This window comes from Sceloporus undulatus, chromosome 7 (assembly GCF_019175285.1).
Source record: "Sceloporus undulatus isolate JIND9_A2432 ecotype Alabama chromosome 7, SceUnd_v1.1, whole genome shotgun sequence".
Lineage (NCBI taxonomy): Eukaryota > Metazoa > Chordata > Lepidosauria > Squamata > Phrynosomatidae > Sceloporus > Sceloporus undulatus.
The window spans coordinates 5,749,447-5,775,647 of record NC_056528.1 but is presented as its reverse complement, the minus strand read 5'-3'; the positions used below and the strand labels follow the sequence as shown (position 1 = coordinate 5,775,647).

The 26,201-nt window shown below is 44.4% G+C and overlaps 3 protein-coding genes across 13 annotated transcripts in view; 2 read left to right on the top strand and 1 right to left on the bottom strand.

The window, feature by feature from the left end:
• NADK (NAD kinase) overlaps positions 1-9,056 on the top strand; it is a 54,435-nt gene extending 45,379 nt beyond the window's left edge. For all 6 annotated transcript variants that reach the window (XM_042480270.1, XM_042480268.1, XM_042480269.1 and 3 more), the window contains one exon: positions 8,726-9,056. In XM_042480270.1, coding sequence (XP_042336204.1) covers positions 8,726-8,954 — 229 coding nt within the window. In that variant the 3' untranslated portion in view covers positions 8,955-9,056. The remainder of the gene's footprint in view (positions 1-8,725) is intronic.
• On the bottom strand, positions 649-12,931 carry LOC121937249. Of its 3 annotated transcripts, XM_042480282.1 has the most exons (9): positions 12,818-12,931; positions 11,992-12,109; positions 11,542-11,695; positions 7,774-7,919; positions 7,128-7,304; positions 5,642-5,758; positions 4,838-4,924; positions 3,508-3,655; positions 649-2,210 (listed from the first exon to the last, which is right to left on the bottom strand). In XM_042480282.1, exons 1-9 carry the CDS (start codon positions 12,835-12,837, stop codon positions 2,179-2,181), a joined length of 999 nt encoding a protein of 332 aa, XP_042336216.1. In that variant the 5' UTR covers positions 12,838-12,931; the 3' UTR covers positions 649-2,178. The 3 variants fall into 3 exon arrangements, with proteins under 3 accessions (XP_042336216.1, XP_042336215.1, XP_042336217.1); XM_042480281.1 differs by lacking the exon at positions 649-2,210 and having other exon boundaries at positions 3,306-3,655; XM_042480283.1 differs by lacking the exons at positions 649-2,210; positions 7,128-7,304 and having other exon boundaries at positions 3,306-3,655.
• LOC121937248 (solute carrier family 35 member E2A-like) lies at positions 12,819-23,793 on the top strand. Of its 4 annotated transcripts, none has more exons than XM_042480279.1 (9): positions 12,819-12,947; positions 17,115-17,632; positions 18,394-18,529; positions 19,388-19,515; positions 20,479-20,599; positions 21,091-21,144; positions 21,369-21,441; positions 21,977-22,122; positions 22,488-23,793. In XM_042480279.1, the coding sequence occupies exons 2-9, from the start codon at positions 17,290-17,292 to the stop codon at positions 22,735-22,737; spliced, it is 1,251 nt and encodes a 416-aa protein (XP_042336213.1). In that variant the 5' UTR covers positions 12,819-12,947; positions 17,115-17,289; the 3' UTR covers positions 22,738-23,793. The 4 variants fall into 4 exon arrangements, with proteins under 4 accessions (XP_042336213.1, XP_042336211.1, XP_042336212.1 ...); XM_042480277.1 differs by lacking the exon at positions 12,819-12,947 and adding an exon at positions 13,277-13,410; XM_042480278.1 differs by lacking the exon at positions 12,819-12,947 and adding an exon at positions 13,408-13,544.
• The last annotated feature ends 2,408 nt before the right edge of the window (positions 23,794-26,201 follow it).

Here is a 26,201-nt window from a genome sequence, read left to right as displayed (position 1 = left end):
TTGTGATGCTATGCAGAATGGGACTGTGGGCATTCTCCCCTCCTACTTGGATATATAGAAGATATACATCTCAGTTGGAATAGAATGTGGATATATTTGTGCTACGGCGGTACACTGGATGTTATATGTTTTGTATTTTTGCTATATTTTGGTGCTGGCCATTTGTTCATTGGCCATCCAAAGTGGATCAAAACATAGCGACTCAAAAAAGGTGTGGGGCTGCAATGTTGTGGACTTGCAGAAGAAAAGGGATGGTGATGGTGACGATTCCTTACCTAAGGCAGGGAACAACAACAGCATCAGTTAAAAGCACATCAGTTTAAAAGAACAAGCAACATCCATAGTATAAAAAAATCCACATTTCAAATGCATCATTTAAAATTTACAGTTTAAATGCCAACTGCTGGAAGAGACTGGTCTTTAATACTGTTTTAAATCCAGACAGCATATGCAGCTGTTGAATCTCTCCCAGCAGGTCATTCCACAATTTAGGGGCGGCTGATGCAAATGTCCTCAGGGTGACAGTCGCCAACCTAGTTATTCAAGGGTACATGAAGATATTCTAACCAAAACAAATGAAGGATATAGGATAATACTTACAGAAGAACTATATGAAGAAGGAATAGAAAGACAACAATCACCGTCTGATTGTTGGTATCAACACTTTATTAAAAAATACAAGCTCAGTAACAACCTCTTAATATATTAACAAAGTTTTAATATTAGTAATAAAGATTCCTTTTACAAAAACATACTTGGTTATTTTGAAAGAAGAGGACCAGAAACAAAAACAAAATCACCAGAAGGTTTGTCCTGGAGGCAGAAGTAGTAGTTTATGTTGTTGTTTTGCTTTAGCACGAAATCAGTCATGCCAATACAGACACAAGCAAAATGCCACAGTTTTAGCCCGTAAAAGCTGGAATGGTCAACCCAATGGCTGGTGGTGAACCAAGGACTGTGTGGCTTCCAAGCAGAGCAAAGCATAGGCACCGAGATCCATGCTTCTGCATATAGAGGAGCAAGTATTAAGTATTAAATAACAGCCTAGGTTTCTGTAGCCTCATATTGGGCAGCTGTCTTGCAAATTAAACTTTAAGTGAACAAAGTTCTGTACTGCAGCACATTCCTCTTACATTAAGCAGTTTAATTTCTAGGAAAGCAGCAGAGAAGACTCCATATCCAGCTCCTTGGGCTCTGGAAAGGTCAAGACCTATAAGTAGTTAGAAGGGTCACCAGCTGCCAAGAGGATCAGAGCTGGCAGCATGTGCTACTCCAACCTTGGGAACCTTGTGTTGTGAATGCCAGGGAGGGTTCTCTTAAGAGATCCATGTACTTCTCTAGCCACCAAAGTCTAACGGTCTTCCCCAGCCTGACAGGTCTTAAGTGCTCCCAAAAGCTTGAGGGCAGATTATTTATCCTACAGGGATACTGCTTTCTCTCACTCTGATGGATCACTTCTCATCATACTGCATGCTTGGGTTTGTGTTATTACCCCTCCTCCTCCTTCCAGAAGTGAGTCCATTCTGGGGCAAAACAGCAACTCCAGATGGTAGTTGTCCCATTGGCCCTCATAGACCCCAAAGAGAAACAAAATGCAACAGCCATTAAAGCAGAACTCCTACAGCCTTGAAGGTACTGGATAAGACCCTAGGCCTTGGACCTCTGCAGTCTCTCTATTCTTAAGGAGCTCTGTAGAAGCTGCTGGCATCAAGTAGATGTTTTACTTGGTACAAGATGAGGGGGTCCCGGTTCCTATGCATTCTGACCAGCGGTTTCAGTTTCAAGAAAGCTCACATTTGGCTTGCAACCATAAAGTAGATGTGACTCTTTACCAGAACCCACAAGCATTGCCTTCTAAGGTCTGTCTTTTCGGTTTGGGGCCTCCAGTTCAGAGCGGTTCACCAATGTTTGATTAATTCGGGAATTTGTCAGAGTTATGAGACTAAGCTGCTTCAGCAAGGAGACCCAACCAGACAGCGAAACACTTCCCCAACTATGAAGCCCAGTCATGGAGCAGCAGGCAAACACTGTCTACTTGAGTTTTGTGGTTGCTCTTCTGCCTAACGTCTCTCTTTCAGCCTCACTTTCCCAAGAAAGGCCTGGGGACAGGCAGGAGCAGATCTTGAACATTTTCACTCTATAAGAGCGCTGCATCAAACTCGACAAAGGAGAGTTGCTTCATGAATCAATTCTTCCATAGGAAGAAAACACTGCAAGGAGAAACAGAGAGAGGAACAGTAAAAGGAGGCATCGCAGTGTTGCTAGTTCTCCTATCTAGAAAACTATTTGGGAGCCATCTTTGCAAATTCATCCTGCTCTAATGCCATTTGATCAATGTGCTGATGTTCTGAAGATGCCAGCTATAGATGCTGGTGAAACATCAGAAACAAACTCTTCTAGAACGTGGCCACATAGCCCGAAAACCCCACAAAAACTATGGATGCCGGCCATGGAAGCCTTCGTAATGTGCTAATGCTTTTTGCCTTGACTGCTGATTGGTGACCTCTCTACCAACCAGTGGTCAATGCACAATTTTTGCCATTTTGATGTCCATTGCAGGATTCAATACGAATTGTCCATTTTACCCAGCCAAAATTCTAGGGCAGTACTGTTGTGGATCAGTGCTGAAGAGTGAGGTATTGGTGTCCACAGTTCATCACAGGTTTCCAGGACAGAAGGAAGCAGCTTTAGTCATTGAGCATAAATACGGTGCCAATTCCTGGCACATTAGGGAAACAAATCCTGCTGGCCCCCCTCATCGGATATCTCAGCAAAAGTGCTCTAGGGAAACCCACTTGAGGAAGAGCCTTCCTCAACCTGCCCCCCATGTGTTGGACTGTAACTCTTGTTGTGTAGTCTAATGCACCTGGGGATGAAAGCTGCATAAATAGTGATGCCTATCCCACACTGGCATGAGATCCTAAATCTTCTGGGGTTTACTGTCTGTTATACAGTGGTACCCCGGGTTACGAAATTAATTCGTTCCGCGGTTAATTTCGTAACCCGAAATACCTTCGTAAGCCGAATTCCCATAGGCGCTAATGGAAAAATAGCTCTCTGCTGCCCTCCGGTGGCGGAAAATAGCGCCGCGGTTTTTTCGTAACCCGAAGAAACCTTCGTAAGCCGAAGCAATAAATCCCTATGGGATTTTTTCGTATCCCGAAAAATTCGTAACCCGGCGCATTCGTATCCCGGGGTACCACTGTATTGCTTTAGAGCCAGCATGGTGTAATTGTGTGTTGGATTCTGGAGACCAAGGTTCAGTTTCCAGCTCGGCAATGAAACCCGCTGGGTGACCATGGGCAAAGTCACATGCTCTCAGCCTCAAAGGAAGGCAACGGCAAACCACCTCTGAACAAATCATGTTAAGAAAGCCCTATGATGGGTTTGCCTTGGTCACCGTAAGTTGGAAACAACTTGAAGGCACGTAATAACAATCTTCCTTTTGCTCTTGCTTTGGTACAACCCCTGTTTAACCCCACTGGCTTAATTGCCTCAAAAACTTACTCCTTTCTCTCAGTCCTTGCCCAAAGCTGTAGTAGACATGGAACAATGCCCAGAACAGGACGCTTTTGATAATTACAGAGATGCAAGAGCAGGTAATGATGGCAGCTTCCAGAGCATAAGAATTCCCTTGGCCCCACTCTCTGATAACCTGGAGAGAAAGAAAGAGACCATGTTCCAAAAGGGCATCTACATTTGCAAACAAAAATAAAGCACAACAGGAGAAACCTAGCTTTTCCCATCTGCCCAACTTGGCGGTGTGAGCCCAATAAGCCTGCAAAAGTGGTGACACTGTCAGGGACAAAAGTTGTCCATCAGTCAGCATAAACCCATTACAACCTGCCCCACAGGGTCTTCAATGAAGATAAAATGTCGGTTGGCATCCTTTTCAGTATTTATGATATCATAAGCCAAAGTTATGACACAGTAAGTTTTAAAATTCACATTCACCGTTGCAACGACTGAAAGAGTCCTGAAAACCGACGCTAAAAGTCAGACAGTTCAAGGGAATTCTTGTGCTCTAAACTACTTAATTGAACTACAAAAAGTACTACGATAGGTGATTGCTATTCCTCATCGGTTGCTTATATGATCACACTTCTAGTCCAGTTGGATGTCTGGAACAATCTCTATCAAATATAATAAGATCCACGTTCTAGTATGTGCTAAAGGAAATACAGATGGCCCTTAAATGGGAATTACAGTAAATGGGATTTTTACAGCTCCATGTCTGTATTCAGAAACTGTCCCTACATACGGCAAAGCATTTACTTTTGCCTGCTCCACTGTGTTACCATCAGCATTATCAGAAGGTCAAGTTAATAAGATGACAGCTAATGAACAAAAATGTCTGTGCAGAGCTGACAGCTGGGAGACTGTTGAGCGTGTTTGTTCTGTGTAATAATTGCCCAGAACGGTTAATCCCTCCTCTGTTAACAGCTTTTTCTGGAATCCGTTTTGTAAATATTGCTTCCTACTGCCTTGAAGATTTATCTTCCTTCCTTTCTGAAAGAGTAGCCAGATTTTTTTCCCATCCCAGTGAAGATTGAGCAGGAAGTGTAAAAACCCTGATTACGCTTGTAATTGTATAAATGGGTTTCTGTGCCTTTTTAATGTCTGTAGTATAGTATCGCCACTAGTACTACTCATTTCAGGTGAGCTGGCCAGTTGCATGCCCTCTTGAAAGTGAGGGCTCTGCTTCTGAACAATGACAAAAGTCCAAGCAAATGCAAAATGGCAGGCATTTAACTGGTGTGGGAAGGCAGCCCCTGGAGGATGAAAGCATTCCCTCTGCCCTTCTTGTTAAATCAACAGATAACTTGGCATGACTTACCATGTAAAGCAGGTAGACCAGATAAGCCACTTCAGGTAAATTCTGACTCAGAAAAATCCAGGTGAATGGTTTTAACTCTTTTAAGATCTGGAAAAGAGAAGATAAGTCTTTCTTACCAACTGCATGCTCACTAATTGGATCAGCAGGGTTATCTGATGGAAGAGCACTGCATATAGTTCTGTATATTTTGCTTAGAATCATAGAGTTGGAAGAGACCGCAAGGGCCATCCATTCCAACCCTGTTCTGCCATGCAGGAACTCACAATCAAAGTATCCCCATTGACAGATGGCCATCCAGCCTCTGTTTAAAAACCTCTAAGGAAGGAGATTTCACTAGACTCCGAGGGAGTTTATTCCACAGTCGAACAGCCCTTACTGTCAGGAATTTCCTCCTAATGTTGAGGTGGAATCTCTTTTCCTGGAGCTTGCATCCATTGTTCTGGGTCCTGTTCTCTGGAGCAGCAGAAATCAAGCTGGCTCCATCCTCCATAAGACATCCCTTCAAATACTTAAACAGGGCTATCATATCACCTCTTAACCTTCTCTTCTCCAGGCTAAACATCCCCAGCTCTCTAAGTCGTTCCTCATAGGGCATGGTTTCCAGACCCTTCACCATTTTGGTCGCCCTCCTTTGGACACGCTCCAGTTTCTCATATATGATCTGCTCATAAGAGCTGTCCTATTTACTCTATCAACTTTCAGTGTTGGCCAGGACTAGGGCAGCTACTTCCTCATACAGTTTTCTTAGAGAGGAAATGTCCCTGGCCCCAGGAAAAGCCCACCTGAGCTTCAGGAAATACTCACAGCAATGATGCCGCATGTCACCTTCAGGATAGCCCAGAGAATCCCAACTGACAATAAGACAATGTGGAGGACTGAGATCGTCTGGATAGTGGTAAGAAGCAGAACACACAAGCAGAGCTGTAAGGCAAAGCAGTAGGGTCAGTGAGCCCTCATTGGGGGGAGTGAAATCTGCCCCTTAGCCAGGCATTCTTAATAGATCCCTATTCCTAAGTAATACTCTTTCATTTCAACAAAGTTAATAATTCCTTGAATTATTTCAAGGTCTATAATAGAAGAAAAATAAGTAAGACCTGGAACAAAATTATGCAGGACTGAATGTTCCTGTTTAGATTTCCAACTAGCTGGATTGGCCTTTTTCCAAGGATCTTCCACTCCATCCCCTGTTTCCTTCACCTAGAGTTGACTCACTGATGCAATGGGATTTAGGCAGGTGCTGGCTCAACATTAACAACCCATTCAATGGGACTGTTTTAGTTGGGACTACCAACAGGAGTTAGGCTGGAGGCTGCTCAGAGGCTTGTTTCTTTGTTGAGAAGTGGGTTCCCTTCTCCTTTAAGCTTTCCCCTTGCAACTATTTTTGTACCTCCATGAACCTTAGGCATTCCAGCCCCCTGATATAACTCATTTGCACAAAGGAAGTTCTGTTTTGGTTCCCTAAATAATGGCACTAACTACTTGAACTGAAGGAATTATGATCGATAAAAGTGTGCCAGAGACTCCTCCAAGACAGTACCACATCAGGAATCAAATGCGTCACTGATTTCTTTGATAACATTTGTGCATATAAATAAAACAACCTTGCTGCACACAAGTGAGCCATCTCTAATATGCCATTTTGTTTTTTAAAAAGAAGAATTTGAAGATCCGATGCAGACACAAACAGAGATTCTAAAGCAGTGCAACTCCAAGACAGGAGTCAGGATGGAGAGATAGATTCTGGTCTTTTATGAACAGGTTTAGTACAGCATTCAGTTTCCTTGTATTTTGCTGGTTTTCCAAATTTAAATAATTTGCCATGTAAATGACATGAGTGGTGGCTCCCATGCCAATGGAGCAGTCAAGCTGATCCAGGTTTTAGCCCAGACTCGTAAAGACACTGTCCAATGATCTGAACCTACCTGAGATATAAGATCAACAACCTGGATAGCCCCTTTAAATAATCCTAGCAACATGTCATTGTGAGTGTTGTCTGTAAAAAGGCAGTCAACAGAATCATAGAGTTGGAAGAGACCCCAAGGGCCCCCCAGTCCAACCTCTGCCATGCAGGAACTCTCAGTCAAAGCATTCCCAACAGATGGCCATCCAGCCTTTGTTTAAAGACCTCCAAGGAAGGACACTCCACCACTCTCCAAGGGAAATTTCAATAATGATAGTTCCCACAGTCTTGGTAGTTCTACTGTGAGATCAGTGAGGCGCACATTACATAGGCAAAGATGGACAAACAAGCATTCCTCTCAAGATAATCTGGTTTGAGACCTGGGTTTACCTGAACCTGGAAGTCAAAGGTCAGCATAGAAAAGCAGAGGTTCAGCATGAAATACTGGGCCTGGAGGCTCTCCAAGGCCCCGCCGACCCGGAAGGCCATCATGCTGTCACTCTGGATCAGGATGACAGCACAGATCACATCAAAGGCACCGACCAATAGGATCAAGATGAAGCGAGCCTGAGGGGGCGAAGTAGGACAGGACTGTCAGAATGGACCATCCCACCCACCAGCCTTGTCCTGAGGAGGAAGCGGATTAGCTTGTGCTTGTCCTGCAAAAACTCCATTTTGCAGTTTGCAACTAGCCACAGTCATCCATTACATCCCAACATGGGAAACCATAGGTTGTGCAAACTGTGGTGAGTTATAAACCAACAGGCTCAACCATTTGTATCTGATTCCTGGTACCATAACTTCCTATACTGCAAGTGAAAGCCTAACAGTACAGAACAGTACAGCCTTATATCTTATATCGTCCTCATCATTGAGTTTGATGGGATTTGTTCCATCAGACAGCATGGCCATTTCTAGGAGCTAAAGTTCAAACAGGTTAATTTTTCTGAGCTCTGTTCAGACCTACACAGAGCACAAAGACTAGACTTCCCCATTATTTCACTTCAGCGCACAAAACCTCCCACTAAACACTCACGAGCAACTTTGGCTTCTGCTTGGCGGAGAGCACTGTAAAGTTGACGATGGAGCGCAGCATGACCAGTGAGATTGAGAGGACAAAGACAATGAGCTCCTGGCGATTCTCTTGCAGGATCCCCCGGCCCACATAGTAAATGCAGAAGACTGCCAAAGAGAGAGAAATCCATCAGTTACCCTCTGCGTGGGGGATGAAAATCTCCCAAGATGAATGGGAAGCTAAAGGCTGACGTCAACCAAGGTATTTCTTCATTTTTCAAAATTAAACATTGGTGAGACAGATGGTGTTCCCTTATCTCCAAGATAGTGGATGGGAAAGAACATCACTCCTTCAGCCCATATATCTTTGTAATGACAGACCTGGAAGACAAGGTAGCTCCTTTTGATTTAAAAGGCCCTCCTTCTTTGGAGATCTTTAAACAGATGGGCATCTTTAATGGGTGCTTTAGCTTTCCAACTCTACGAATGTGTGACAATATTGGCCCTTGGTCTGATCCAGGACAGCTCTACTTAGGTTTTGAGATTCCTTTTTCCCTGCAAACAGCGGCCAATGACCAAAGCTAGGACACCCACAGAGAAGGACACCTCAATTTTTTGGGTAACAGCCATGTTTGAAAACTGTTAAAATGCACTTTGAGAGAGTGTTCTGTTCCCAGAAGTAATGCTGAATCTGGCAAAGGGTGTACATACATCCTTGGCACAGCCAAAGTTATCTAGACAGAGAAGAGGACAGACACACTTCAAGCAAACCTATCCAGATACCAAGCTTCAAAGCCTCTTATCTCTGATGTGACGGGAGCGGTATCAAGAGTAGTTGCTTGGTGAAAAGGACAAGAAATATTTACTTGCTAGAGGCAAAATTATATCACTCCCACATCGAGTTACTGATTATAGCAAATCTCCTGAAATGTAATTTACCTGGGTTATGACATATTGCTATTTTTTATCTGCAGATTGCCTATGATGACAATTACTCTTGAAAGAGACCTGTATTGCGTCCAAATTTGGATTCGTGTAGAATGGAGTCAAAGTCAGAGAGCAGAAGGAGAGCTGTGTTTTGGGGGTCTTAGTGTTTTTTTTAAAGCTAGTGTGGGGGCTTTTGTTGGCTTTGGCTGTGTGCTCTTCCTGATCAAATGGTGTGAAGGATCGGGCTTCTGTTGGGTGATGTCCTGCCAGGACTGATTGAAACTTTCCCCTGCATTTTCTTTCACATTGGTTCAGGCCATAGTATGTTTAGTGTAGGAAAGTCAATGTATTAGTTTGTGGGAGGAGCTGTAGGATTCCCCTGCATTATTTCCAGGTTTGGTTTGCCCTTTCCCAGCATGCTCTGTTGTAGCTGGAAGCCTTTAGTTGGGAGCAGTCTTTGCTGAGAGCAAACAGGCCCAGACAGCTGGAAAGGGCATTTCTTACACTTTAGCCATTTTAGTTACCAAGTTAGCCGATTTAGTTACCAACAACAAGTGAATAAAGAATTCAGGAGCTGAAAGACCCTGCACCAGTTCCATTGAGTGAGGAGAGCAAACTAACATCAGACCCAGAAAGATGACATCCAGAAGATTGCTGAAACTGTAAAGTACCTTTTGTTTAGAGCTGGGGAGGAGAAAACTCTTTATTTTGTCCTTTAAATTAAATTTCCCCCCTTTTGAACTTTACATTCAGCTTCAGAGCCTTTTTTGGGTAGAAGAGTTTGATCTCACCAGGGTACTGGCATTGCACACCCAAACCTGCCACCACCTTTAGTTGGGTGTGTCTTCACATGTTGTGTTACTAACAGCCACTACATCTATATAACTGCTGCCTCAGTCTCAGCCCTGGCCCAAATGTACCTCCAGACACCGTTAGAGGATGCAGTGTGAGGTTTAATTGCTACTTTGGACCCCAGCCTGAACCATCACGAAATAAGAACTGGAAATGATGTGAGCATCCAAAGTGATGGTATGCAGCCTATTTGTGTCTAGAGGACCCCAAAATAGGCTGGGTGAGGTTCTCTTAGGCTGTCTGTCCCTACTCTAGATGTTTGAATCTGGGCCTCTTGATGCCCATTGCAGAGAAGGCAATTAGAATATGTGTTTGCGTGTATATGTTTATTATCAATCTACCTAAAACAGTTCAATCTATGATTCTATGATTCTTTCCATCTTGCAGGAACTGCAACAGCTTCCAGTGCAATCCATGAAAGCCTGCATGAAGTGTACTTCATATCAAGGAATCTAAAGACAACCAGTTTGAAAACAGTACCATAAAAAAGACCAGCGGCAATTTCAAGACAGTGATGGCGATCATAATTGAAATTGCTGCTGGTCTTTTTTGCCCAAACCAGTAGGAAAATGGAAGTCTTTATGGAACTCTGAAAAGCTAAGACAAGGTTGCTGGATATTTCTAACAAGGATATTCAATCATTGGAATGCCACCACCAAGAGGGGCCTATTTCTAAGAACACAGAGTCTTGTTTTATACTAAGACAAACCTTATGTCCTTTTAGTTCAGTACTAACAGTGTGGTCTGCTGGTTCCTCTCTAGGATTTCAGATATGTAACTTTCCCAGTTCTATCTGAGGTTTCCAGAACGGAAAAACAGACCTTTTGCGTGCAAAGCAGGTGTCACTGAGCTAGAGCCCTTTCATGGCTACCCAGCCTCTAGAGAACATGAGAAACCGCCTCATTCCAGGTCAGCATCTTTGTCCATTTAGCCTAGTAGTTTCTGTTCTGTCTGGTACCAACTCTCCAGAGTGTCAGCGAGAGGTCTTTCCTATTACTTGCTACCTGTTCCTTTGAACAGGAGATGCTAAGAACTGAATCTGGAAGCTTCTGAATCTGGAAGCTTCTAACAGTTTGAAGGTTTATATTACAGGACCCTGGCTGTTTGGCTCATCTAAATCTGACAGTATTAAACTCCAGTGGTCAAACATCTTGAAAGGGCAGTTCTGGTGAAATATGAACCATCCAAGGCCTCCTCCTCCTTCTCAAAGGAGATTCATGGTTTGACTAAAGAATGTAGATAAGAAGAGAAATCACATTGTGCACAAGGGAGGAGGAGAGAAAACATGGCTAAAAAGTTGCTGTCATGGGAAAGATGGACAGCTGAGCATTGCCCAACTGTCCAGTTGCATCATGGCATGGTCTTTGCTGAAAGGTCATGTAGTGTACAGATATGGAATGATGTATATAGAGCAAAGATAAGACTCTAGGAGTTTTCATTTGGTCTGAATTGGCTCCCATTCACAGGGCAAAGCATCTGGTTTTCAAATGTCAGGGTTGGACAAAACGTCCATCCATATCAGACACCTGTGTGGCTTTGGCACCCTTCCTGCAAAGATGGCACTGAATGTACATCTCCACCATCTCCCTCTGGCTTACTACTTCTTAGATGAGTGGGTTCTCAAGTGACATGGGATGCAAAAGGTTTGACTGGCACAGCGTCTGTTAAAGATGGGAAGCGTACTTCCAAGTACAGACAAGAGGCTGGAAGCCTTCTGCCTCACTTCTGAGAGACTACTAGACCATAAAGAAGTCCATGTGCTTGTCATACAGTGTAATACCTTGTTGTGTGTTTTCAAGTGGTTTATTTATGGCTACTTAGAACAGGGTTTTCTTACCAAGATTTTATTCAGAGTAAGTTTGCCATTGCCTTCCTCTGAGGCTGAGAAAGTGTGACCTGCCCAAGGGCACACAATGCTTCCATAGCCAAACAGGAATTTGAACCTTGGACTGCCGTTTTCCTTGTCTAACATTCAAACCACAATACGACACTGTGTCTCAGTTTTTCTTACCGACTCCAATCAACTGAATGAGAGAGACGGGGAAATCTTCATCCTTTTGCTGGCCAAGGTTCTCTATGGTCAATCCAATGACGCTCAACAGGGAGAGGATGGTGACGCAGAAGTAAATCTTGACAGGAGAGGACAATTCTGACCATGGCTTGATCTGTAAATAGAAGGTATGCACATGCTTTCTAAGCAGTTTTCCAGCAAATTTACAAAGGACAGAGCTTAGAAAAGTTACTCTGGATATTATGACTATTAGAATCTGCTGCACAATAACAGTCCAAAAAATTACTTCTCTGAACTCTGCTAATGTAGTTTGCAAGTGTTCAAAGCTCCATAGGCTTCTTTATCAGGCAAGATGTACTTGCTGTTGCTATAAGAGACCCAAGGATAACTACATGCACAAACAGTACAACTGGGATTAATATTGCTCTCTGATGCTCTGAATTTACTCACAGGCCCACATGGAGTTGGGATGAGTTCCTGATGCCTCGGCATTAGATTCGGCAGCGGAGAGTTTACGGCATCATTTGGACACGGAGAAAGCGGGGTTTCCTCAGGTGAGAAAAGGACCCTGAATGTCAAGGAGAGAAGCAAGAAAGCCAGTGATGGACCTCTTGCAAAGACCAAGATATTGATCGGCAGACGATGGAACAAAATGGCAAACGCTCCTGTCAGATGTCAGGCATAGTGGCAACAACACTCAAGTGGAAACAGACAAGGGATACAACTAATCAAAAGAGGGATATTGTGTGTGTGTGTGTATATATATATATATATATATATATAGTATATTGTGTATAATATATACACATACATACATACATACATACAGTATACAAAATATACATATACATTGTGTGTGTGTATATATATATTGTATACTGTGTATAATATATATACACATACATACAATATACATATATATATATAAATAATGTATTGTTTGTATGTATGTATATATTGTATATTGTGTATAGACAGTGTGTATATATATATATACATACAGTACACAATATATACATATATATATATAACATTATATATTGTATATGTACATACAATATATATATATATATATATATATATACATGGAAACATGACGTCAGCTGACGTGATGACGTCAAGGAGCAGCAGTGCTGTGACGCCGTTCTGACGTAATGCCGGGAGGCGGGGCCTCGAGCGCAGAGGCGGAGCGGTAGCCGGCCGCTTCCCTCCGCGCAAGAGCCCCGCCGCCGTCCCTCCCCTTCCCTTCCCGGGAGGCGCGAGGGGGCTGCTCTACCTCGTGTCCGGCGGCTCCATGGCAGCGGCCGTCGCATGGCCCGGGCTTCGGCTCCGCTTCCGGGTCTGAGGCGCGCCTGATGGCGGCGGAGGCCATAGAGATGGGGAAGGCTGGAGCGGCACCACTTCCGGTAAAACAAAACTTCCGGTCCGCCATTTTGGTCAAAGTGTCCACTCTGCGCCTCTTGGGCATTCCGAGGGAGGGAGTGCGCATGCGCCACGCTGAGGCATTGATTGACAGGCTTTGAATAAAGAGGAGCGACGATAACTGTTTGCTATTGAGAAACAGTTTCTTGAGCCACGCTGCCCTTCCCTCCGTTGGGAACAGGAATCCAAGGAGAAAGAACCCAGTTTGAGGCTGCTTTAACTGCCCTGGGAATGCTGGGAAATGTAGTAGTACTCCTCACACAAACGAGAGGCAGGAGCCACGCCCCCTCCTCGCCCCTTCCTCCTTCCACCGAGGAAAGCACACTGCCGGGGGCGGGGCCTTCGAGAGGCAGGACTAGCTACGCCTCTCCTCCTCCTGGCCCCTCCCTCTGGGCGCAACCATGGCTCCTGGAGGGGAGGCCTGGACGTGTCTGGGGCCAGAGGCAGGTGGGTCTCTGGGGCTGGAGCGAGCCATTGCACGCCAAGCGCGGGGGGCATGCTTGGCCAGACTGGAGCTGCACAGAGGCCCTCCTTTGCTGGAGGGAAAGCTCCCAAGAGAGATGGCCAAGGAGCCTTTGCGGGTGAGACGACGGAGGGGGCCTTGGCTGCTTGATGGAAAGGGCTCGCAGCCACACTGCAGGGATCAGGGCTCCCCAAAGTGTGCCCTTTAAAGAGATTGGGGACTTCAGTTCCCAGAAGCCTCAGCCACGTTGGCCAGTAGCCTGGGCTCCTGGGAGCTGGAGTCCAAAAGGTCTTTAAAGGGCACAGTAAATTGGGGAGCACTGGTATAGATACTACGGTTTGGTACCACTTGGACTGCCCTGGCTCCCTGCTGTGGCATTCTGGGAAGTGTAGTTTGCTCTGGCACTTGGACTCCATGTTGTGGCATTCTGGGAAATGTAGCTCTGCACTGGTGCCCCAACAAACTACAGTTCCCAGAATCCCACAGCAGGGAGCCATGGCAGTTCTCAGTGCTGTCAAACCAGACTGTTTCTCCAGTGTATTATTGTTGTTGTTTCTTTCTATAGTGTAGATGCAGCCTGGGCTCCAAGCAGTGGTTCTCTGACTTGGGAGTCCTGCAGATGCCATTGCCTGCCAAATCCATTTGCTCTGGGCCGGGGCTGATGGGAGTTGCAATCCTGAGATGCGGGGGCTTTGGAAGGGAAAGAGGACCCAAAGAGGCAGGGGAGGGTCAGGGTGGGTTTGAACAGGGATCTGACCATGTATTATGGACCCCAGGATGCTAGAAGCAAGGAGTCTGAATTCGCCTTAAAGGCTGAATTGGAAGATAAGGTTCTGTGGGACGTCATTGTGCGTGTTTATGTGATCTTTACGTGAACTACAAGTCCCAAAATCCCCAGCCAACCTGGCCATACTATTGGATGGATTCTGGGAGTTGCAGCCTTTCTTGTTGTGCGCCTTCAAGTTGTTTCTGTGGCGGACCCTATCCTGGGGTTTTCTTGGCCAGTTTCTACAGCCACAGTCATCCTCTGAGGCTGAGAGAGTGTGGCTTGCCCAAGGTCAAACTGGGATTCGGACCCTGGTCTCCCAGTGTCCCAGTCCAGCGTTCAAACCACTCTGCCACGCTGGCTTTGAGTTGCAATCTAAATAAGTAACTTTCCCAAGTGGTATTCTATACAAGGGCCAGCGTGGCACAACGGTTTGAGTGCTGGACTATGGCTCTGGAGACCAGGGTCCAGTCCCCAGCTCAGCCATGGCACTCACTGAGCAAGCCACACTCTCTCAGCCTCAAGGGAAAGCCATGGCAAACCTCCTCAGAACAAGCCTTGCCAAGAAAACCCCAGGATCGGTTTGCCAGAGGTCCAAAACACACTGCAGAAATAATCCAGTTTGAGACCGCTTCAACTGCCCTGGCTCAGTGCTAGGGAATCCTGGGAACTGTAGTTCATTGTGGCACTAGGGCTCTCGGACAGAGAAGGCTCAGTGTCTATTTACTAAGCTCACTGCAATATTTACTAAGTTGTGTCTCACTATTTACAACGTCAGTGATAGGTAATGATCCCAGCCATGTCAACGGTGTTGTGTTTTGTCAAGGGACAGGAAACCAAGAGAAGAAAACTTTGGCTCAGTCAGTGAACCTAAACAGAACCAAACCTCTGTGACAAATCCAAGCTAACATTGGAGCCTCCCTCGGCTGAGGAACAGGAACCGTTCAGATCAGCTGTGACACGTCTTTGTAGTTAAACGTTCCTTTTGACCGACTACTGAATGTACCCATTTCAATGGTGACCTCTTTGCCTTATGTAGGAGTTGAAAGACATCGCTTGCAGCTGGTTGTGTGACTGAAGAACACAGGGATAGCAAAAGCAGAGTAATCATTTAATGTTTGCCAGTTATAAAAGTTGGAAGAGACCCCAAGAGCCACCCAGTCCAACCCCATTCTGCCATGCAGGAACTCTCAGTCACAGCATCCCCATTGACAGATGGCCATCCAGCCTCTGTTTAAAGACCTCCAAAGAAGGAGCCTCCACCGCTCTCCATTGAAGGAGTGTGTTCCACTCTCCAACAGCTCTTATTGTCAACATGTTCCTCCTAATGTTGAGTTGGAATCTCTTTTCCTTCATTGAGCCAGGGTAGGTAAAGCGGTATCAAACTGGATTATTTCTGCTGTGTGTTTTGGCTTTCAGACATAAGGAAACTGCTGCAAGCTCTGCTAGTTTGCAAGTTCTTCTTCATAAATAGCTTTTGCCATCTTGACCACTCTCTGTTGTTTCTTGGACCCATGTGCCCAGATGTTCACCTGTGCAATGTTGCAGGGCATGCACTGAATCAGATTCCAGATCTACTAGCTCAGTATTGACTGCCACAGACTAGCAACAGCTCTACAGTTGTATTGAAACTGGGTCTGTCTGCATGCAAAGCAGCTACATTGCCTTGGATCCATGGCATGGAAGTCTTGGGGCCTAGCTACACTATTAAGAAGAAGAAGAAAACTCTCCCTCGTGTTGAGTTTGCATCCAGACATAGGAGGTTCTTATCATATAGTCCCCAGCAGGGAGGAAAACCAAGGGCTTTAATTTAGCCGCTGCAGCTGCTATGCACCAAGAGTGCACCAAAGCTGCGCTCCAGTCCTTAGGACTGAATCGAGGCTTTGGCGCGGCTTCTGGACTCTTAGGACGCATGCATCATTTAAACATCATACCTCCAAAGTGACCCAAAACAGCTTTATTTTGGCCTGTCTGTATGGGGCCTCTGTGACCATGAGCTAAACATGGAACGTAATACAGGAACGAAACCTACCACAAACCCAGATGCCAACTTTGTGCCCACATCTGTTTTGGGAGCAATATTGCAGGGGCCAATAATATCAGCTCCAAAATTGGAGATGCATTAACCTCCTCTTTGGGTTTTTGTTTGTCTTTTTTTACAAAGAGACACGTAAATTTTGCAGACAGAAGGGAAGGAGTTGAGTTACTTTCAAAAGACGTGGCAACAACTCACTGCCTTGTCTTTCGAAATGCCACTTTAATAGCTCCATTAAACAGATTAAGGTTCTTAATGCAGCAGCTTTTCCCATTCTATCTGTGTGCCAAGGATGTTCAAAGGTAAATATTGCATGGTTTTACAGCTTAATTGATTTGTCTGAAGATTGGCAGTCGACTGGGCAGGGTTGTGCTTGAAGCCAGATCTGTGCAAAAACAGCGTGGGGTTTTCACACACACACACAAATAAAAATAAAACCACCTCATCTCTTTCCAGTAGTCCAAAGCATCTGAAGTGAAATGTTTGATTAGGAAAGGTAAAATATAAAACACCCTTACAGTGCAATTCTGTGCATGTCTCCTGAACGTAGGCGACTTCAATGAGATGTACTCTAGGTCACACACTGTACACTGTATTCCCAGGCAATGTGCAATGGGAGTAAATGTAATTGAATACAGACAAACTTACTTCCATGTAACCATGCTTGAACAGTTTGCCCTCCTTATCCATGGATTTTTTCAGTCGCCCACTGCTTGAAAATATTGTTAAAAGCAGTGAGTGACTGAAAGATCCATGAATTCAATGGGATTCCTTAACACGCTTTTTTTTTCTTGTCGTTTAGTCCTTTTACATTCCATGATAGGGATGTTAAGGTTTTCAAATCCATGTTCTTGTTTTAAAAAGCTTCTTTTTTCTTTTACCTGCAGGGAATGGGACCATAGTCAAAGGAAACCATCTCAAGTTAAACGCAAGCAAGATGAGCTTTGTTTGGGAAAGTTCCTCAGCCTCCCCAGAACCGAAGGATCCAACTGACTTCAGCTAAAGACCGCAGTTGATCAATGCTCACGAAGTCAAAGGCAGACATCATCCCGGTTCCTCAAGATGGCCAACCTCACAAGTGGCCAGAGTTTGGAAAGTTCAGTCACGGTTGCCACTGCCACCTCTCCTCTCCTCCCAGAGGAAAAGCCCAAGAGCAAAGGTCTCCAGCTAGGTTCCCTCTTCCACAGCCGGAGCGAAAAGTTTGTCATTGCCCGGAGCGACAGCGTGCCAGAAGAGAACGTTTTGAAGATCACCATCACTGAGACCACTGTCATTGAGTCAGATCTGGGCATCTGGAACTCGCATGCGCTCACATACCTCACCTTGTGGTTCTTCTTCAGCTTTTGCACACTGTTCCTTAACAAGTACATTCTTTCGCTTCTGGAAGGGGAGCCAAGCATGCTGGGTAATTATTCCCACCCCAAACAACATCCTATATTATCATTAATTAATTAATTATTATAATGTCCCACTATTCTTCCTATGAGCTCAGGTACATAGCTTCTTTCCCACTTTTATCCCTCTAAGAGGTAGATCAGAGTAAGAGAAAGTGGCTGGGCCAGTTTCACCCAGTGAGTTTCATGTTTTTTTATGCTTTTAAATTTATTGATAATGTAGTTATATGCTTAATTTTTGCACGATGTTAATCTTTTAGCTGTTTTAACTCTTACAAGCCACCTTGAGTTCCAGACTGGGATGGAGGTGGGATATACAGTCCGCCTTCGTATCTGTGGGGGATCTGTTCTGGACACACACATCCCAAAAATATCAGACCATGAGTCCCATTGATTTCAATGGTGGGTGCGTGCACACACTTGCCATTGAAAGCAACAGGGCTTGCTGTCCACAGACAGTTCAGTCTGGGAATGGCAAGCCCACGGATATCGAAGGCTCACAGAAAATACAGCCACCTGTGCACATAGCCAGGGAACCTCTGCCTTTTTAGATGTTTGGGACTTCAGCTCCCAGGACCAATGGTGAGGAGGTATAGAGGCTATAGGCCAAAACATCTGCCAAGCCAAAGGTTTACTGCCAAGGAGAAGGACTTCACTCTTCCAAGCTGCAGGAGTGAGCAAGTGGCATCCCTGTTCTGGGCAAAAGGGGAGGCAGGTTCAAATCTGCTGTGGTTCCTCTCTCATTCTGGGTATCTTTTTGTTTGTTGTTCAGGTGCTGTCCAGATGCTCTCCACCACTTTCATCGGCTGTGTCAAAATGTTTGTCCCCTGCTGCCTGTACCAACACAAGACTCGTTTCTCGTACCCTCCCAATTTCATCATGATCATGTTGTTTGTTGGACTGATGAGGTAAGAAAGAGCTTGTGTGAGTTCATGTTCATTTATTTATTTAAGAACATAGTGCTCGAGGCGTCAAATTGGGGTCCCACTTCTTCTTGTACAGTCTTGCATTTCCTGTGGTATGAAAAGAGTTCTGTCCATTGCTGCCGTTTCTATCTTTACAAGCTCCAGAAGATCAGAACTCATCTGATACTGAATCAGTCCATTGAATCATAGACTTCTGTGCTGCATACATTTGGAAGATCCAGGTTCAAGTCTCTGTTGAGCCACCTAAAATCAAAAGAAGACGTCTTCTGTGATATGCTTGAAAATGCTTAATAAATATCTGAGGCCTGTTACAGACTGCCAAAATAAAGCTGCTTCGGGTCTCTTTGGAGGCATGCTGTTTAAATGATGCATGCATCCGAAGAATCCAGAAGCTGCACCAAAGCTGCATTCCAGTGCTTAGGAATGGAGTGTGGCTTTGGCGCAACCTCCTGACTCTTAGGACCCATGCATCATTTAAAGAGCATACCTCCAAAGAGACCCAAAGCAGCTTTATTTTGGTAGTCTGTAACAGGCCCAAGTAACCATAAGGACTAGTAACTGGGTGGCATTTCCTTTCATGAAACCCAAGACTATCAGGAGACTGAATTATTTGACCAGTTGTGTGGTTTCTCCTGAGCTTCTGTAAACATGCAGTAGCCCCTGAACCTGGCAAAGTAAAGTTACTTCATGGGCTTTGCTGGTGTAGTGAGTTGTGCCACTGCCACAAGCCAGATGACCTACTGCAAATTACCTAAAAGATTCTGCTCTTGTTTTTGTCCACTGGTTTTTATTATAAATCACAGTGCTTGTCTTTAGCTAGTTGTTCTTTTATCCTTTCAGGTTTGCAACAGTGGTCTTGGGCCTAGTTAGTCTGAAGAACGTTGCGGTCTCCTTTGCTGAGACAGTTAAAAGCTCTGCACCCATTTTCACAGTTATTATGTCCCGTATGATTTTGGGGGAATACACTGGTAAGTAATAATGAATATGGATATGTGTCTGTCATTTAATGTACAGCAGTGATTTATACAGCAGTCTCTCTCAGACGGACAGATGTGCATACACACACACAGACTCATAGGATCATAGAGTTGGAAGAGACCCCAAAGGCCATCTAGTCCAACCCCATTCTGCTATGCAGAAACTCACAATCAAAGCATCCTGACAGATGGCCATCCAGCCTCTGTTTAAAGACCTCCAAGGAAGGAGACTCCACTACACTATGAAGGAGTTTGTTCCATTGTCGAACAGCCCTTACTGTCAGGAAGTTCCTCCTAATGTTGAGCTGGAATCTCTTTTCCTGCGGTTTGTATCCATTGCTCCGGGTCCTAGTCTCTGGAGCAGCAGAAAACAAGCTTGCTCCCTCCTCAATATGACATCCCTTCAAGTATTTAAACAGAGCTATCATATCACCTCTTAACCTTGTCTTCTCTAGGCTAAACATACCCAGCTCCCTAAGTTGCTCCTCATAGGGCATGGTTTCCAGACCTTTTACCATTTTGGTCTCCCTCCTCTGGACGTGTTCCAGCTTGTGAATATCCTTCCTGAATTGTGGTACCCAGACCTGGACACAATATTCCAGGTGGGGCCTGACCAAAGCAGAACAGTGTGGGACTATTACCTCCCTTGATGTAGACAGTATACTTCTATTGATGCAGGCTAAAATCGCATTGGCCTTTTTAGCTGCCATATCACAATGTTGACTCATGTTCAACTTGTGGTCTACTTGGACTCCTAGATCCCTTTCACACATAGTCTTGTTAAGCCAGGTGTCCCCCATCCTATATCTGTGCGTTTCAGTAACATTTCCAAAGTCTGTGCATTCCATATATCAAGTACATAATGCTTGGAGGCAGTTTGCAAATATTAAGCATGTTCAGAAGCATGACTGTGCCCCTTAGTTATTTTCTCTCTCTTGTTTCTAAAATCCACAGGACTGTTAGTGAACCTCTCTCTTGTTCCGGTTATGGGAGGCCTTGCTCTGTGCACTGCGACTGAGCTGAGCTTCAATGTCCTTGGCTTCTCAGCAGCTTTGTCTACTAACATCATGGACTGGTATGTGTGTGTGTGTGCGTGTGTGCGTGTGTGTATATATATATATATATATGTTTAATATATCCTACCTTTCATCCTGTATGAAACCCAAAGCAGCTTACAATAATTTAAAACAAAAATGTAGCCATAGTTTATTGTGGCACCAGAGCTCTCTGACAGAGAAGGCTAAGTCTCTCACAAAACTGCAGTTCCCAGAATTCCCTAGCATTGAGCCAGGGCTGTTAAAGTGGCCTCAAACTGGATTGTTTCTGCAGTGTGCTTTGGACCATGGACTCTGGTTTGATTTCCAGATTAGTTTGATTCCCTATTTCAGGAGGAGTCAAACAATCAGGCTTTGCACATGTGGCATCCTGGTTTACTATGAGGTATTCATGTATCCATTGCTTTTATTCATATCCCCATTTCGTTGGTTTCAGCCACTGACTTTCCCTTGCTTGCGTTTTTCCCCAGCGATGGTTAAAAATAAACGTGGTTTCCTTCCCTCCTTACAGCTTGCAGAACGTGTTCTCTAAGAAACTGCTTAGTGGAGACAAGTACCGCTTCTCGTAAGTACCTGCCATATTTTAGAAACAAACATGATTGTCTCTGATTCGATGGATGGATTTAGGGGGAAAGCACAGGATCATCTCTTAGAATGTGTGATTTTTTAGATTTCAGCACACTGCCGAGTTCTGTTTTTTCAATGCCTGTTTCATCTCTGCAGTTATCATGCCCATGCAAATGGCTAATTTCACTCCATTTATTCCCCTCCCTCCATATGCTTTTGTAGTGCTCCAGAGCTGCAGTTCTATACCAGCGCAGCTGCTGTGATCATGCTGATTCCGGCTTGGATCTTCTTCATGGTAAGAAAAACAGAGGGAAGTGATGGGAGGTTTCTATGAATCAAAAACACTGCCGTTTACTTCTGCTTTGGTCAGAAAAACAAATAATGAAGGACATATGGAAATGATTAGAAGATGTCCTTCCCAAATTTTAGTTACTGGAGGACCTAGAGATAATGACAAGTCTGATATATGGGATAGAAATGGTGACCAAATTTCTGCAAAACTGTCTTCTGCCATTATACTCCTTGTCAGAGAGGTCCTAACTTTAGAAAGAGATAAGCAACTGCCCCAGGTAGCAGATGCTGGAAGGTAGTGAGGATGGCCGCTCCCTTAGCAGCTTCTGCTAAGCCCCAGCTGGCCATTTCTCTGTCCTTAGAGTAGAGAGCTATATGTGCCACACAACATCTCCTCCACTCCCTCAAGCAGCCTGTGTAAGGGAATATCCTAAACCACAGCCAGCATAGGAGGAAGGTCCAACTCCCCGCCTGGTTGGCTTCTGTATATGGAAGGGTGAAGGGCCATCTGCTATTTATGTTCTTGTTTTTGCTTTTAGGATATGCCAGTCATTGGGAAGAGCGGAAGGAGTTTCCAGTATAACCAGGACATTGTTGTGCTGCTCCTGATTGACGGAGTCCTTTTTCACCTTCAAAGCGTTACAGCCTATGCCTTGATGGGCAAGATTTCTCCTGTAACTTTCAGGTGAGCAGTTCATTTGGTTCTGCGGTAAAAATGAAATTTGTTTCTGCATTTCAGCAATTAAGTTTCCGACATTTTGTCCAGCTCACGATGCTATTTAAATTGGGAACAGGGGTACACAAAGGAGATGAGGGCCATCTCTTAAAAGATGTGATTTTTAGTATATTGGCAAGGATTTGAGACTCCTTATCTTCAGTTCAGTCTCAGTTCCGATTTACTGAAGAGGAGGAACAGTAGTGCTAGATGAGACATAAGAAAGGCCATGATAGATCTGACAAGAGGATCTTTAAAGGCCATATCTCACTGTTTAAAATGATGTTTTTATTTCCTCTCTACTCACTCACTCCGTTTTCTTGTCCCCTTTTCAGTGTCGCCAGCACAGTCAAGCATGCCCTTTCCATCTGGCTCAGTATCATTGTGTTTGGTAACAAGATCACCAGCCTTTCAGCCATCGGGACAGTTCTAGTGATGGTTGGAGTTCTGCTCTATAACAAAGCCAAGCAACATCAGCAGGCCACCCTCCAGAGCCTGGCAGTGCCATCATCGCCCCATTCGTCCCAGGCTACAAGTGAAGACACGGAGCCACTCATTCCAGCACATTTAAAGCCCTACGAGTGAGTTGGCCCTCTGCCCTTTTCATCGTGGCTTTTCCTCAGCGAACGTTGTTTTTTCCCCGGGAGTCCTTCGCCTGGCAGTCAGCAGTGCCAGGGCTGTGCTGCGGGATACGTTTTGCAGTCAAGAAAAATGGGAGACCATCCTGCAAAGAGGATGTAAAGAAGAGCAGGGTTGATGAAAAAGCTGGAAATCACACTCAACACTTGAGTTTTGTTGGAAAGGAGAAATGCAAATCTGGGAGGAATTCATGTGAGGTCTGGCCATTAACAAAACAATGTGAAATGTGGCATCTTTCCCTTTCATTTCCTTACACACACAAGGCCAAAAATACTTGCCTTCTGCAGGGAACGGTCAAGATTTTTTCCACTCTGTATGTGAGCAGAAGTAACAGCATTTTGAAAGACACCGGTCAGGTTTTTTTATTTGCATGTTAGTTGATGTCAGTTGCCACTATGGGACCCAAGTTTGAGGACCATTAAAAAGTCAGACCAGCAAAGGGGATAAAACTGGGGCTGCAAGGATTCTTAACCACTAACATGTCTCATCTGCTGCATAAACTGAAACGCAAATGTGTGTGTGTGTGTCTTCAAGCTGCCTGTTGACTTAGGCAACTCCATGAATTCCTTAGGTTTTCTTAAGCAAGGAATACTCAGAGGCAGTTTTGCCAGTTCCTTCCTCTGAAATATAGCTCCTAGTGCTTGTTGGTGGTCTCCCATTCAAGTACTAACCAGGGCTGATCCTGCTTAGCTTCCAAGATCAGATGGATCTGGTGCCTTTAGTGTACTTAGGCCCTTATGCAAATGCGCACTGTTAACCATCTCTAGGAATGGATGCCACTGTCTTACTATAGGTAAAGCCCTCTCAAGATATTCAGGTATGGCTGAGATTATATAAGCAGTTTGCACAGACCAAATTTACATTTGGAATGGTAAGTGTAATACAATGCAGTGCATTTCAGAGTTGAAATCTGTGAAGGGTTCTTAGGGCCAGGTTTGGAAAACATTTTGCAAGCAGGAATTACCCTTTTTTCCATGTCTTACTCTTGCAGGCCAAAGCAATAATGATTTTGCTTCACAGGTATATTTCTGATGAATGAGCATTCTTCCAAAAGAGTAAATTGAACAGGATGAAAAGAGAGGGGAGAAGTCTCTTTCTCTCTCTTTCGTCTTTAAATATTGTAGATAAGCTGACATATCGTATGTACATGTGACTGTAAGTCATCTCATGTATGAGTCGAGGGTAGGTTTTTGGCCAGATTATGGATTTTGATATGACCTGGATAAGTCGAGAGAGTAAAACTTAGCAACCTTTACAAAGGATGTAAAGGATGCGCAAAGGAAAATGATGTTAATGTTTGCGCTCACCCTAAAGGCTGGATGGACGCATAGTAGAGGAGGTAATGCTCTCTCTTAGGTCCTCTGAGAAGAGATTAAGCTCTCAGCTTTCACCCAGCGCTAGTTCCCTTTTTGATAGACTTAAAGTACAGTACTTTGCATTGACCTAGGTTTTTTTGAGTCCATTTATTGACTAAAATGTATGAGTATATAAGGCAAGTCATTTATAGTTGTATGCTCATTTTATGCATGCTGAGCAAGAGAGAAAGTGAGGCAGTGTGTGAGGGGCATAGTGGCTTTTTATCCAGTACTGCCAGGGACTCATGCTGAACAGTCTGGACATTGCTTGATAGGATCCACTCTTTGCGGATCCGCATTTGATGGGTTGTCATCTCAACTTGGTGGGATTCTCAGCACCCCAGCACCAAACGTATCATACTATTGGTCTGTCTAGCCCAGTATTGTTGCCATTTCTTTGGAAGGGATTTAACTATGGAGTGATTCACAGCATGAGCCATCCAGCTGAGATCCCATCCCATCTGTGCGATGCCATTGCTAGTCCTTGCCTTGCTTCTTAGGGAGTCAAGTCAACCACCAAACTTAGGATGCAAAAGAGCCAAGGTTCATCTTCCACAATGTCTAGACAGAAGAAACAAGGGGGGGAGAGTTTGTTGAACACATTGAGGGAGCCACTGCTTGCCAAGTTTTGTGGGGACTGAGCTGTACACAGTTGAAAGACAAGCCTCGTTCCATAGGGTTTTTGAAAGGCAAAGACATACAGGATTGTAATCTCGTATGGCTGCACTTGCCTATGATGCAACATCTAGTTCTGAAGAGGGAGGTCTCCATTGAGATGGGATGGCGAGGGATTGGGACAGTTGGAGACTTGGACTCAGGTTCATGCCAAGTGATGCCTTTTACACCAAGCTCCAGGTAGTAAAACCTGAGTTCTGGTCATTTTTACAAGCCTGGTGTTCACCAGTACCTGACAGAATCGTTGCTACTCTTGCCAAACTATAACCCCCAAGATTTTAGGGAAGCCATGACATTTAAGAAGTTCACGGCGTGTTTGGGGTAGGTCTTTCTATCTTGGGTCATAAATTTCACAGTTCCAACTTTGTGGGTATGTTCTTGGAGACTTTCTTCCAAGAAAAAAGCTATATAAGTTCACGTTGTTACTTCTCATTTGAATTGCTAATGCCAGGTAAATAGTTGCATGGACTGTTTCCCAGGAATGGAAACGTCCCTTTTCTTCCTGTGAAAACTTGAAGACGTAACATGTTGCTGGTGCTTTTGCATTGGGGGCCAACCTCAGCTTTCTGGATGTCATTGAGATAGAGAAAATAATACTATCCAACACGTTCTTTGAGACTCACTCTTTCAGTGTTTACTTGACATAGAGCAGCCTTTCCTAGCCAGGTATTTTGGACTACACAATCCATCGTGAAGATTTGGTTGTCCTGGGATGATAGAATGGTGGTCCTCCACACTCGGCTGGAAAATGCTGGCAAAGAACGCCTTCATATTGCCAACTAGCTTCCAAGCTTATCAGAACTTGGAAAAGACTTTTGCACTACAACTTCCAGAATCCCCCGCCTATGTTGGGATTGTAGAGGAAAAAGCAACCATTCTAAGCTCTGCGCATTCTACACCTTGACGTAACTGTGATGTCTATTTAAAATCCCGGTTGACCAATCCTGTGGATATCATTTTGTCGGTTTGTATCAAATGCAAACCGATTAACTATGGAACTAGCTTGCTGCAGCATTCATTTTTTAAAATAAATTTCCAATGCTGTGTATTCCTGTTCTTTGTCGCTGTTTCCATCGAAGCCCTCCTCCAACCACCATCTTGAGGGGCAGAGAGGCCTTGCAATTTTTTGTATTGTTTTGCAATTTTACTGTACTATGTACATATTTTACTATGATCATTGCGCTGAATAGCGGCTATAAATAAAAATTATATTATTTCTATTATTATTTTATTATGTGTCTAGATCAAGGGAAGAAGTAATGCCACTAATAGTTTCAGAGGAAAACATATATTCTTCCTTGCCCAACATACCCTTGAATCTGGAAAGCTAGCTTTGTGGGCTGTCAAGAATATCCATGACGCTTTTCCCTGTCTCCTGCG

Coding starts and splice junctions, on each gene's coding strand:
- LOC121937248 (XM_042480279.1), top strand. CDS start 17,290: ATGGCCAACCTCACAAGTGGCCAGAGTTTGGAAAGTTCAGTCACGGTT. Junction 19,516..20,478: donor GATTTTGGGGGAATACACTG/GTAAGTAATAAT, acceptor TAAAATCCACAG/GACTGTTAGTGAACCTCTCT. Junction 22,123..22,487: donor ATTTCTCCTGTAACTTTCAG/GTGAGCAGTTCA, acceptor TCCCCTTTTCAG/TGTCGCCAGCACAGTCAAGC.
- LOC121937249 (XM_042480281.1), bottom strand. CDS start 12,837: ATGGAGCCGCCGGACACGAG. Junction 12,110..12,817: donor ATGGAGCCGCCGGACACGAG/GTAGAGCAGCCC, acceptor CTTGACATTCAG/GGTCCTTTTCTCACCTGAGG. Junction 7,920..11,541: donor CATTCAGTTGATTGGAGTCG/GTAAGAAAAACT, acceptor TCTCTTTGGCAG/TCTTCTGCATTTACTATGTG.